This window comes from Wyeomyia smithii, chromosome 3, assembly GCF_029784165.1.
Source record: "Wyeomyia smithii strain HCP4-BCI-WySm-NY-G18 chromosome 3, ASM2978416v1, whole genome shotgun sequence".
Taxonomy (NCBI): domain Eukaryota; kingdom Metazoa; phylum Arthropoda; class Insecta; order Diptera; family Culicidae; genus Wyeomyia; species Wyeomyia smithii.
This window is the reverse complement of record NC_073696.1, coordinates 269,628,123-269,641,784: the sequence shown is the minus strand read 5'-3', so window position 1 is coordinate 269,641,784 and position 13,662 is coordinate 269,628,123. Positions and strand designations below refer to the sequence as shown.

The 13,662-nt window shown below is 41.9% G+C and overlaps 2 protein-coding genes across 2 annotated transcripts; one reads left to right on the top strand and one right to left on the bottom strand.

Annotated features, from left to right (window-relative positions):
• Positions 1-3,235: 3,235 nt before the first annotated feature.
• Positions 3,236-4,824, top strand: LOC129732521 (hsp90 co-chaperone Cdc37). Its single transcript, XM_055693470.1, has 2 exons — positions 3,236-3,432; positions 3,494-4,824. Exons 1-2 carry the CDS (start codon positions 3,400-3,402, stop codon positions 4,589-4,591), a joined length of 1,131 nt encoding a protein of 376 aa, XP_055549445.1. The 5' UTR covers positions 3,236-3,399; the 3' UTR covers positions 4,592-4,824.
• LOC129732520 (signal recognition particle subunit SRP68) lies at positions 4,814-6,926 on the bottom strand. Its single transcript, XM_055693469.1, has 2 exons — positions 6,697-6,926; positions 4,814-6,622 (listed from the first exon to the last, which is right to left on the bottom strand). The coding sequence occupies exons 1-2, from the start codon at positions 6,809-6,811 to the stop codon at positions 4,911-4,913; spliced, it is 1,827 nt and encodes a 608-aa protein (XP_055549444.1). The 5' UTR covers positions 6,812-6,926; the 3' UTR covers positions 4,814-4,910.
• Positions 6,927-13,662: the final 6,736 nt, after the last annotated feature.

The window sequence follows — 13,662 nt, the reverse complement described above, 5'->3', positions numbered from 1 at the left end:
CTTTGTTCATGTTCCTTTCTCGTTGTTCCGTCTAACAAATCCATCTCATCTTCAATCGATTCCTTCTAGCGATCCCAGTCTTTACGCTTACGCTGATCTTAAAACACATAGTCCAAAGCACTCAATGCAAACTCAGCATATTCTAATCCGAAATTCTCACGCCATTTCGGTGTTTTTCGATTTTGTAACAGCCGAACACCGCCAGAGAGTTCCGTTTACTCCACCGGCTTTGCTTCTATCTCCGGGTTCGGTGCTGCCTTCCATATCGGTATCTGTTCCAATCGAATCTTCCAAAATGCTTCCAAACACGTCATCCGATTTATCCTGATTCGTTTCAGCATTTTTATCTTCCCGATCCTTATCCGGTTCTGCGTTTCGATCTTCCAGACCATCGGTATCTCGAGGTACAATCCAGAATTGGTTTACAGGATTCATTCTACCGACGGTTTCTACAAATATTACGTCACGAGCCACAACAATTACTTTATTTTTCGAGTCCCATACGTAACAGCCATTCGAAGAATACACCACGAAAATGCTTTGCCGCGACTTCGGATCCAATTTCTTTCGCAGTTATTTCGGAAAGAACACTCAAAGTTCCGAAATGTCCGTCTTACGTGACTCCCACATTTCAATTTCGCTTAGGCTCCTATTGACCAGATACGCAGCTGTTTGAATCACTTGACTCCAAAAAACCTTGTTTGTCTCCGAATTTTGAAGCATTGCTCTTGCCTTCCCATCGAGCTTCATCATAGCTTCGTATGCCATAGAACGCGTAAAATACAACGATCTCGACCGGCTTCTTCAACGGACGAAGCTCTGAAGATAATTCCCGATTTGGGTCGAATGCACCCAAATCAATGAACCACCTCGCTATCGGCGGTTCCATACCACCTCTAAGCCAACGAAGCTTACACCGTTCTAATTTGAAGTTCTCGTGACATTCGCATTTGTTTCCTGCCGAACTTGATTGACCGTAATTTTTCTTCTTTTTCCCGACACTTGACCAACTACGGCCATCCTTTTTACAGTAGATGCACTTGAACTTCTTCACCTGCTTTACACCAAATTTTGACCCGAAAAAAGCTGCGTTGTTACATTTCATGATCAACGATTTGAAATCTGTTTCGTCTCCTCATCCAACCGCCGGCACTTGCCGAATTTCCTCGTCAGATTCTCTTCCGGTATCGTTTCGAGGGCAGTCACAACAGTTGTAAATATCCTTTCAAATGTCAACAACAAACGACACCGCGCTATAGAGGCAAACCAGCCAAAAGCTGAAAGCCTCTCTAATAAAGAAAAAAACGACATCAGCGTCAAGACTTTCCATTTCCGCACCAGTACCGCGACATTCCCGCACAGGTCTATCGAACCGTAAAAAGTGTTCTTGAAGTTACCCTCCATCAAACCACAAAATAATAATTTGTCGCAGAATGACGATGATTTTTCTTGCGAACACTTTCTTTAACGCATCCATACACTTTTGCTGGAGCACACCTCCTATCCTGGATCCTCTCCTGCTTCACTCGTTTTCACGGACGCCTTCTTTCGGCTTCTTCACTTGTGCATTATCATCGGATCTTAGCAAATTCAGCTGTTTCCCGTTCAATACAATTGAGCATTTCATGCTCTTCCAACAGCACCGTCATGTGGAATTACTATGCCGAATAACTGCTCCCATCGAACAACGCCACATGATATCGATAGTTTTGCGCTTCCTCCACGATCGCGTCACTTTATTCGATGCCCAACACTTCAAAACAAACTTGGTCCATAACCTAATGTAGTTTTCAAATATTCCACGATGTAACTAAGAATGACAAAAATATGTTTATAATGGTTTATAAGTGAAGAACAAGATAGTGATTAGAGCCAAGAAAAACATTACGGTAAATGAAAACAAAATAGGGGCACAGTAGATTCAACAACAATAGGGGCAAATTGGATGCAGTGGTTGCCAACTTATGTCGTTTTCGTTTTCTCGGTGTAGCTACACTCAAACGACACTTTTGACACTGTAAATGTTTTATTTGACTTTCTGGACTACACTATTTCTGTCTCTAACTACCGTTTTTCTGTCCCAGACTACACCCGAAAAAAGCAGAGTGAACTGTAGGAAGTTACCAACAAATTCACACGTATGTGTCAAAACTGGTTTGTTTTGGTTCTCGTTCCACGTGGTAAAGTGTCAGGTAATTTTTTTTTTTAGCACATTTGCGAGATGGACATATGAAATGGAAACGAGACACAATGACGATGGCGATAATGACCAAAACAAAACGAATTGACAGCTATCACATTATTACGCATACCAATGCAACTACACTGAGAATGTTTTATTTGAAGCTGCAAAGTATCGAAAAGGAACAACTGTGAAAAGTTTCAGCGAAATCGGAAACGACCGATAAGCATCGATTTGCAACGCTGCGTGGATTTCCTCTCATACAAACGAGAGAACTTTAATCTTTAAGGTGTGATAAAATACGAACAAAACCGAACCTAATCTTGTGAATTAATATCTTTATCGACAATTTCAATGGCGGGAATGAAAACTTTGATAAAGTTGCTGTCTCGCAAATGCATAAAATGTCATTCATGACAGAAAAATCTTTTAACAAACAGGAATTGAAAACAATCAATGATTAATTGATTACTATTTATTAAAAACCATTGACTTTCATAGGCAAATGCAATTGCCAAAATATTTAATTCTATTTTACATGTGTGGCCAATTTGGGCCCCTACTGGTAACAGCTGTAGTGACGAGCATTAAAATTGCAACAATGCATTTTGCGTGCTGTATGAATCAGGCACCAAGCGTTGCGGTACACTCAGCAAGGCCTGGTAGCGAGTGTGCTGTAACGCTTAGGCATAAGGCTTTCAGTAAGTAACGGAACTTACTTGCGCGGGTCAATGGTTTGATTCGAAATTTGTTTGTTTGTGGTTTATGGTGCCGTACAAAAGAGGTGGTATACGACATTACACATTACGAGTATTTCGTCGTATTGATTTCTCATTCTATTTTTTGCATCAGAATAAGTATATAACCACTTGAAGGATTGGTAACGGCAAATAAAACAGATTAAGAAATGCCTGTTTCAGCAAGAAGTCTAGCCATAACGTTTTAATATCATTTCCAAAGCAATACCCGACAGCTCTATTGATGTGTAAGCATAACCCACTCTTTGTGCTACCTTATATGATCGTGTATATATTTTTCCGGATGACAGTCGACCGAATCTGTCAAAACCGTTCAAAACCTCATAAACGCTCCGTGCCTGTGTGTAAAGTTCTAGAAAGATTTTCTTCCAGCAGGAACGTAATCACAATAAACAGCTTAAGGCAACTAAAAACCGGTCGTGTTCAACCATCGTGAATCGTTGAAAACTTCTAAGCGAAATGGTGGATTACAGCAAGTGGAAAAATATTGAGGTCGGTATACTACTGTCATGTTACAAAAGATTGCCGCAATGTTTTGATTGTACCTTCGTAGATTTCAGACGATGAGGACGAGACCCATCCGAACATCGACACACCGTCACTGTTCCGCTGGCGGCATCAGGCTCGTGTCGAACGGATGGAGGAGCAGCAGCGAGAACAGCAGAAACTGCTCGCGAAGAAGCAGGAAGCGGAACAGAAAGCTAGAGAACTGAAGGGAAAGCTAGAAAAGAAAGAGGGCAATTTGGATGAGCTGAAGAAAAGCTTGGAGGAGTTGGAACGGGAGCAGAATCGCGTTCGAAAGCAGGAGGAAGAATTGCGGAAGAAGGAAAAAATGCAACCTTGGAATGTTGACACCATTAGCAAAGACGGATTCCAGAAGACGGTCATAAATAAAAGTGCGATTAACAAGAAGGAAGATCTGACCGAAGATCAGAAGGAGCTCAATCTAAAGGAGTTCATCAAAAAGTACGAAAAGGTCATGAAGGAGTACGGAATGATGCGAAAGTACGAGGACTCGAAAAAGTTCCTTCGGGACAATCATTACTTGGTATGCGAGGACACGGCCAATTATCTTGTGATTTGGTGCATTGAGCTGGAGATGCAGGATAAGCACGAACTAATGGCACACGTGGCCCATCAGTGCATTTGTATGCAGTATATTCTGGACATCGCTAAGCAGTTGGATGTCGACCCGCGAGCTTGTCTCGAGTCATTCTTCCAGCGAATTCAAGTTGCTGAACCAGAGTACAAGAACCAATTTTTGGCGGAGATTGAAGCATTTAAAGAGCGTATCCGGAAGCGAGCGCAGGAGAAAATTCAAAAGGCTATCGAGGAACAGGAGGAGGAAGAACGGAAGGCCCGGCTTGGTCCCGGTGGGTTGGATCCGGTTGAGGTGTTCGAGTCGCTACCGAAAGAACTGCAGACGTGCTTCGAGACGCGAGACATTGCAATGCTGCAGGAGGTGATGTCCAAGTTGCCCGAAGAAGAAGCTCGGTATCATCTGAAGCGCTGCATAGATTCCGGCATGTGGGTTCCGGATGGCAAAAAGGGTGTACTGGATATGCCACCAGAGGAGAGCGCTGATGGGGAGGGCGCAGAGCCGATATACGTGAGTGTGCCCGAAGGCGAACAGCAGCCGGAGAAAAAGTAAATTAAAGTGCATTAGTTTGCTGATCCTACAGTATCTGAATTTGTAACCGTCTTAGGTCACGACTGCTGAACGTGCAAAATCTTTCGTGGCTGAAATGTATCTTTTGTTTTTCCAAGTCTGTTGTAATAATTACAAATGTAACTTGTATTCTGCATAGATAGATGTACAATCAAACATGAATAAACCATTTCTTACTGAGGTTTTCGATTATCTGAAAGCAAACAATTTACTTACTTTTAGACTGTATTTATTATTGGTCAGTAGATAGTAGAAAACAAAACTTTAAAGAAAATGCCTGCATGCAGAAAAAAACAGATTTTTACTTTCCACCGCTGCCACCCCAGCCAAAAAGTCCCTTAACAAAGCCGGACATTCCGGCCGTCTGCTTCGCACCACCCTTCTGCTCTATTTTATCTTCCAACGAAGGAAACTCGGCGAAATTCAGCGCCAGATCGAAGAATAGCGGCTTAGCTGGAATCGGTTGCATCTCGGGCGTCAACTTGAACACATTAGGATTCCGGGAGTTCAGCGAGGCGTCCTCCTTGTACACGGACAGCCGTTCGAAGAGCGGTTTGGACGTCTTCGTACTTTTACCGTACAGAACCGATTCCTCGCTGTCATCCTCCAGCACGCTGTTGGCGTGAGCGGAAAACTTGCAACCTTCGATCGTCTGCACAAGCTGCTTAAGCTCCTGGCGCAAATCGAAATCACTGCTAATGGCTTTCGAAGCAATTGCTTCCGAGGCATATTTTGTCGATCGTTCGTACATGGCCACTGCTTCGCGCCAACGCTTCAGCGCCAGCAAAGTAATAGCAATATAATAGCAACGGAACGATTTGAATGATACAGCAAGAGTTTCGATTTCCGATTGATAAGCCGCATCCGACTCCATTCCAGCCAATTGTTGCATTTCGCTAACATTTTGCAAAATTATTTCATACAAACGAGACAAATCCTGGGGTTTGGCCTTTTTACCCTCAACTTGTGCTTTATCTGAAACGTTCGGATCATCCAAACTCAGTTTACCCTGAGCCACTAAGAGCAGGTTCCTCTCCAAAGTCAACTTCAATCGAGTGTAGGACAAATATGTAAGTAAATACTGAGTGGCCGTCATTGTGCCACTGTCCCCGCTTGCTCGCAGCTTAGGATCCTGTTTTATTTCATCCTTGATAGCCGAAATGGCATCCTTACAATCCATCAGCACATTTTCTAGCAGTTCGATCTTAGCCGGAAATCCTTTTGCTTTCTCGATACTCTTTGCCAACTCCTGAATACTAAGCAAGAACAAACGAACCTTTTCCGAACGAACGGTAACCTTTCGACCGCGCCACTGCGTCGTCTGGAACGCTTCCATACTCTCCGTTTTAGTCTGTGCCACCAGTGTGCTCAAATTATCCAACATTCCCTGGCCGCGCATCTCAAGCAAATCATTCACCGAAGCATTTTCACCAATATTATAGGCGCAGTAGCGCAAACTCGGGTTCAACTCATCCACCTTGGCCTTGTAGATGACCTGTTCCTCTTCGGGCAACGCCCGAAGCAGATTCTCATAAATGACCTGCGCCTTTTTCAAATTCTCCGCAGCACTTTTCCACAGCGACAACTCAAAATGCAACGAACCATGAATCCAAGCCGAGTAAGCTTCCGCCTCCAGCTTGGTCCTAGCGTCACAATAATCCGAAGCACACAGTTCCTGCAATTGCAGCGCATAAACCGTTGCCTTGCGCAGTTTCCCAACCAAATGAAACCGTTTCCTAGGTTCGGTATTAGATTCCTGACGGAGCTGCATCGCATACGCCCAAGCACGTTCAGCCAACATCAGCGGAATATGAATAAACCGTTCGTCAGAGTTTTCCTTCTCCAGATTGGCCACTGTAACATCGCGCTTGCGGAAGTGCCGCTTATCGCCCTGCGGTAGATTGAGCGTCTTACGGAGGCGCTTCACACGTCGCGAGCAGTAACCTCGATAGCGCTGGTAGTCTCCATGACGAAGACCATGCTGCAGCTGTAGATCTTTGATCACCCGCAAAACTGAAAAATAGAAACGATCGATCACAATCAGACTACAGTGACCGAGAAGAAGAACAAGAAGAAACCGATCCTACTTTCGATGTTGAAAATCTTGCGTTGTGCGCCAGCTTCCTCGTCAACATCCATCTGTTTCGATGGATCCTCGTTTTCTTTACTGACTTCCGACTTGTCCGATTTAGATTCTACCATTTTTGTGCCCTGCCTTCCGTTGTAAAGTTTACGATTTTACACCTTCGTGTTGGCACTTTTTAAGCACGATACAAAACCTGTTCGAAAATTTTGCCAGCAGCCGTCTGACAGTTGGATGTCGTGTTGACAATGAAATGAGTGCCTTCAGTCAGACGGCTGTGGTGGTGTGAGTTTTAAGGCAAGAAAACTGAGTGCCAAATTGCCTTATCGGCCAAGACGTTGGGCTTCTAGGAGCAATTCTATGCCGAAATGCAAATGGATTTAGTGTAATTTCATCGATAAGTACACAAGGTTACGTTATTCACCTATTTTTGCTCGAGGTTTTTAAAAGCGCATACTAATAATCGAGTAATTTTTGTAAAGTTAGAAAAAGCAAGAAATCTAATCATACTAAAAATCGAAATGAGAAAGTTTATACAGGGAATCGAACATCAAAGCTCCGGCAAGTTTTCTGTTGCTGGTTTTCTCCAGAGGGTTTTGTTGATGTTACTGGCAGAAGAAATTTGTTTATATTACTCATTTTGTGGCTCCTGGCAAATACCGCCTGACTGACAAGATCTTTCTCTAACGGCATATGGACTTCCAGAACACCACTATTAGAAGTTGAGTTCACGATAACCAAGATAATTGTTTGTATGTATAACTTCGGCTATAAAAAATTTCAAAAACCCATATTCCGCAAACCGGTTTTTATCTCTTTTTGTTCCGTATTTCTCGATAAAATCTAGTTCACCTGCTTAAGTTGTATAAATGGACTTTTATTGTGGACGTCAAACGAAGAACACGTGTTTTTTTAAAGTGGCTGAAATTACAAAAGGATTTCCAGAATCTAAATTGAATACGGATAAAGTAACTTCTACCAATCTAGTTTAAACACATTCTAATTGCATTTGAAATATAAACATCGGTAAACTATGGCCGATCCAGGAGGAAGTAGTTTGGCCAGAGGAGCTAACGCACTACATCTAGTCTCCGAACACGTGGAAAGCGACGCTGCACCTTTCAGAGTAATAGTAGAGCTAATAGATTCAGAAAATAGAACGAGAACAATGAATAAGCTATCGCTAGGAGAGATTCTATCAAAAATTCTAGAATATCGCCAAATCATTTAAAATTTAAAACCACTTGGACGTAACAAGGAGTAACGCGTAAGTAATTCTAGGAGTAACGCAACTACACAGATACCCCGATGGAAAAAAGACACCAGCTCCACGAATCGGCGCCACATTTAGAAACAATAAGTTACCGACAGAGGTCAGAATTTTCTGCTGAATAACTATGTTTTAACATAGTTCATGAGCAAGGTACTCTGCACTAATTGCCTGAAAATGACCATTCCAATAAGTGTAGATCACGTGCAACCCTCGAGGTTGCAATTACCCCCAAATCTGTGTGATAAACGCCGAGCGTGTTAAGATATGTTGCTTGTCAGTTGTGTGTAGGAGTTGTTTTTGTTTTGATTTTTGTTGTTGTGGCAAGCAACATACTCGCCACTTGTTTGCACGTTAGATTTTATTTAGAAGTTTATGTTAGGTGTTTAAGTATTTAGGTTTTAAATTATCGATGTAAATTGTATCGCGTGTGAATTAAAATTAGGTCCCGTTTCACCTCTCGCGGCGAAAAAATAGAAGTGCATTAACGGCGAAGAAGCCAAACGCGGTTGTGTTGGTTTGAAGCTTGATGAAGAAAAACGTCAAGCTGGGTGTTTTCCTAGAGCACGGCGGGGAGATCGCTCTGAACCGCCGAAAAAGCAAGACGTGTTTTGACCGCCGGGAAAAATTGCGACGAAAGCGTGAAGTGTCGTCCTCAATGCGTGGGTGAGCGAAAATTCAAGATGTGCCGTAGAAAAAAAATTGCTTCATCGGGAGCGAAACCGTGTTAAGAAGGCCCAAACAGTGCGCGTGCCTCCCCCACCATCGTGAAATACACCCCGTCAGTGCGGGAAAAGCCGCTACAGAGTGCTGGATCGCCAAGCCAGCAGCGAGCCACCTAAATAGTTCACGGCCAACGGCTTCATTTCACAAACCCGCCATTGCAACGAGTCGGCGAGGAGGACGGAAGAGTAGGTTAATGTTAGGTTTTCTGTTTTATTATTTATTGTTTGTTTTTGTTATTTATTTATTTGTGATATATCCTTTCCACCCAAGTAAATCTACGTTGTGTAGGAGTACCCCAGTGCATCGCCGCCCGCCAGGTAAACCGGCCCAGTGAAAGCTGGGTGGTAAGTGTAAACTTACACACGACAGCGGTGCGGATTTTGTGCTAAATTTAATGATGAAGATAACTACAACCAATGCGAGAAATACATTGTCGAGAGAAAGGACACCCGACTGGTGACTAAAAATGTCCAGAACGAACGTGGCAGGACAGTCTTAAAACAAAAAAGAGGAAAAAAAATGAACCGTGGTGGAAGCGCGAGAACAATTTCCTAATCTACACAGAACCAATACAGTTTACTAGAAAACTACGAAGAACATCCCACACTGGCAGAGATATATGCTGGTTAATAGTGAAATTTTTTATTCCACCAGCTTACTTCGTTTTGACATGGATCCAAGCGGACTGCTGTCAAAACCCTTCTTTATTCGCTTGATTTTGACCCAGTACTGACCGGGCGTGCTGCACGAAGCGCTCCGTGAAGTTTGTCAGTTTCAACCCACTAGCGCACGTGCTTAGTTCGTAAGCAATTATCTGGCATCTCTTTCCTACTTGCGTCGTAAATCGCGATGTCGTGTCTTCATTCCTGAGTAGATTTGCACTGACCCAGTGGAATAAAGAAATTCTCTATAAGATTCAACCAAAGGGTCCTAGAATCGAAAAAAGTTACTGGTTTTCAAAAATTTTACATAGTATTGCCACACTATCAAATATCTGAAGAATTTCAGAACAAAGGCACGAATATAAGAAATAAATCAGGATGCTCAAATACGATCTCGAAATCATGATATGTCCTGTTAAATCGGGACGGGTGGTATCCCTAATTCCACTTTCACTTTATCCAAAGGAATCAAACAAAAAATTAGAGATTTACCCATTAAGTTTTTGATTTTGGAAAATAACTCAAATATTTTCAGTTTTAATCAGATTCTGAAATGTCTACGGTCCACGCTAAGTTTTTAGATTTCATATGAGCGGTTGTCCACAGTTGAGAGGGGTCCAAATCGGCGTATGTAAGCATAATAATTCAACTTTCGTTCTCTGAGAGAAAAAAGCAGATTACTGGTCATGCTAATAAAACTTTTGTTACAACAGTTGCTCTTGTTTTCATGTAGTATTCTGTGCATGCTGGGTTGTTAGATTGTCGTATAAGTCACAATCTATTAAATAACTCTACTCTATAACTCTCTGTATCAAGAATTGTATCACTCTTTACAAGTGGTTTAGAGAAAGTTATAAAATGGTGTGAAATCGAAAAAGCTCTTATATATTACACTATTCTACACATTTTTTTTCAGCCAACGGTTATTGTTCGAATCCCAATCCGATTTTTATTGAGATTCGATCACACATACATCGAGATCAACTGGTTATCACGAAATATTTTACGATTTTTAGATTTAGATTTTTACATCTGAAATAAAAGGTTGTTTTCAAAAAAAAGGAACGAATAAACTTTCGATAAAATCAAAGCAAATGGGGTTTGCAACTTTATTTCAGTTAGATACCTTATCTTCCCGAATGCACTGCTAAAATTATTTATTCAGAGCAATTTTATTTCTGTGATAATCGTTTTCAAAACCATAATGCTATATCACATATACTTTTAAGCAGAAAAAAAGATTTGAAAATAACGTAAATCTACTGGAAACTTGGAAAAATCACGGAGTTTTATTTTTGAAGTTGACTAGACACCGTGCACTTGTTATATTTTGTATTTGTTCTATTAACAACGGGGGTTGATGGTACGCAAATTTTCACTTAGATCGGTTAGATCAGCGGTTCTCAACCTTTTTTTGTACGCGTACCCCTTGGCGATATTTTTCATATCAATTGTACCCCCTGGCTTGGAATGTTCTTGCAGAGTGGAAGAGAGTAATGGTAGATCATGTTGTGGAAGTCTAGTTAAGTTTCCAAATTAAACTGTAGCTTGTTCGATTGCTACAGTCATGTTTTAGAGGCTAGATTGAACAACAAATGAAGTATTACAGAGAATAATTGCTTCGTCCGCCATTACTGATTTTTCTTTCGCGTACCCCCTGAAGGCTTTCGAGTACCCTCAGGGGTACGCGTACCCCAGGTTGAGAACCGCTGGGTTAGATGATTGATAATTGTTGTTTTCTATTCTGGCTCCTAAAAGAGCATTAGAAACACTTGTGTTAATTAAAGTTGTCGCCAGTAAAAGAGAGGCCGACTAATTTATTGTGTTAGCTTTCATAGCTTTCACTGGAATATACATTTGACTCTCCGTTATTTTCTTCTCGCATCTATGCTTTCGTTCGCACTTACTGGTGTTGATAGTTAATCGATAAAAAGGTTTTGACCTTGATGTTGAAAGTATATTAAACCGAAATGTAATATCACAGGTCCAAGTCGCTCATCTCGTTGAATCCCTCAACATTGCTGCCCCAGTTGTCTTCATTTGACAATCCGGTGAACTCCAGCTCATAAATTCCTTCTGTTATTGCTTATCTTAAAGCTGTCGCTTTGCTAGGAACTGAGATCGAGCGAGTAAACCAAGTTAAAGGTTTGGGGGTAATTTTGGATTCCCAGCTCACTTTCAAGCCTCACATTTCGTTCTTTGTCGACAAAGCCTCTAGAGTTCTGGGATTCATCTTCAGGATCGCTAAAGACTTTACGAATATCTACTGCCTTAAATCATTGTATTGCGCATTATCTCGCTCTATACTGGAGTACTGCTCGGTTGTCTGGACTCCTCATTACAACAATGGCGTGGAAAGAATAGAATCAGTTCAACGGCGCTTTTTGAGATTCGCTCTTCGTAAACTGCCATGGACGGATCGCTTCCGTCTATGAAAGTCGCTGCTTATTAATTCGTTTGGAGCTTCTGTCTGTCCGTAGAGACACATCCAGGGCTTTGTTCACCACTGACCTTTTACAAGGCCGCATAGACTGCCCCGCTCTAAATATAAACGTGCGACCTCGTGCTCTGCGAAACAATCGATGCTACGACTGCCTGCTCAACGAACTAACTACGGCATTTTTGGCGCAATGGTTGGTCTCCAAAGGTTGTTCAACAGAGTATCTGCTCTATTCGACTTTAATTTACCTCAAACGCTTCTTCGTCGGCGATATCGTTCATTTTTTTCAAGATCTGACTAGTTCAAATGTTGTATTGTTTGTAATATGTAATATTTATTGACTCTCTGAAGATATTTTAATTGTTAACTTTAAGTTACACCATTTGGGCACCTGTTTGCCTGTTGGTGAATATACCAAATTCTTAAAGCTGTCTGTGAACGTTTTAAATCTTTCTCTATCAACCACCGATTAACGGAGAAATGTGCATTCTCGGTCTTGACATGGACGACATTTTTTGTCATTTTTTGAGTGGGTCAAGTATTCTGTAGTCCGCTGCTAGTTTCATTGTTTCGCCTTCCTCTGTTTGCATTAAGCGAGCCCAGTAAGGCAGCCTCGCCACACGAGTTTTTTTAATGTATCCTTTTAGTGCTGTCTCCATATCCAGTGCTTCTATGGTGATGACGCTCTGTTCCAGCACATTGGGTCTAGAAATTAAATAAAATCCTGTGAGGATTACATGTTCATTATCCCTCAACCGTTCTCTACTGTGCTTCGTTAGGATCGAAACTTCCAGACCGTGAAGTGCTATGAGGCATTTATGATATAGCGAGGATTCCTTCTGTATGAATGCATCTAAATAACATAGTTTCGTTACTACTCCTAATTCGACAATTCTTCGCGCTTTCCTTATGCTATTTTGTTAGCGCTTGTTGAGCAGGTATATAAACAGATTGGGTGATAGCGAGCATCCTTGTTTGATTCCTCTTTTTTATTCTGTCTTCTGTCCGTACCATTGAAGAGAACATTTTATTAACAACTTGGGTGATAGCGAGCATCCTTGTTTGATTTCTCTTATTTTCTTGTAGTTTTCTGTCCGTACCATTGAAGAGAAGTTCGTTCTGTTAGACATAATGGAACTATGGAACTATGCGGTTTGCTAGCTACGCTGATACTCCTAACTTCGCCAGTGTTTCTGGAACCATCTTATGCTATGGTTTCAATATCTGTCGTAAATCTAGGGACACTGTGTTCATACGTTTTCCCTTTCGCCATCACTAATCCACTGATAATTCTCGACGTCTCCCAAATAGGGTTCAAGGTGCCTTAGGGGCCATCCACATACCACGTGGACAGCCTTGGGGGGGGGGGGGGGGGTTGGCTAATGTCCACAGTCCATACAATTTTTTTTGGATTTATATGGGCAGTTGTCCACGGAGGGGAAGGGGAAGTCAAAATCGTTAAAAATTTGTCCACGTGGTATGTGGATGGCCCCTTAATAAAAATTTTGCATAGATTTTGTACCTTGCCGGGCATCAGTGATACGTCTGTAGTCGTTTGTATTCTTGGGCCAGAGGATTTTGGGGATTGTTACTTACAACGTTTCTAGTAATCGGGAAGGTACTTCGTTGTGCTTCGAGATGTGTTGCAATATTTGATGGATGCGTTTGAATAGGCTTTCGGTTCCATATCGTATGAGTTCTAGACATACTTTGTTCTATGCCGTTTCATTACGTATTGCGAGACTGAGCGGTACTACGTCTTGAAGCTTCTAGTCCGATTTACGTCGGTGACGCTTTGAGTATCGGAAAGTTAGACGTGCTCTGTCAAAACCTGGGGAATTTCCAATGCTGTTGAAAACCGTTGTCCTCTTT

Excerpts from the sequence above, each read along its gene's own strand:
- LOC129732521 (XM_055693470.1), top strand. The coding sequence starts at position 3,400 with ATGGTGGATTACAGCAAGTGGAAAAATATTGAG. Across the intron at positions 3,433-3,493 it reads GCAAGTGGAAAAATATTGAG|ATTTCAGACGATGAGGACGA; the intron begins GTCGGTATACTA and ends GTACCTTCGTAG.
- LOC129732520 (XM_055693469.1), bottom strand. The coding sequence starts at position 6,811 with ATGGTAGAATCTAAATCGGACAAGTCGGAAGTCAGTAAAGAAAACGAG. Across the intron at positions 6,623-6,696 it reads CAAGATTTTCAACATCGAAA|TTTTGCGGGTGATCAAAGAT; the intron begins GTAGGATCGGTT and ends TCTATTTTTCAG.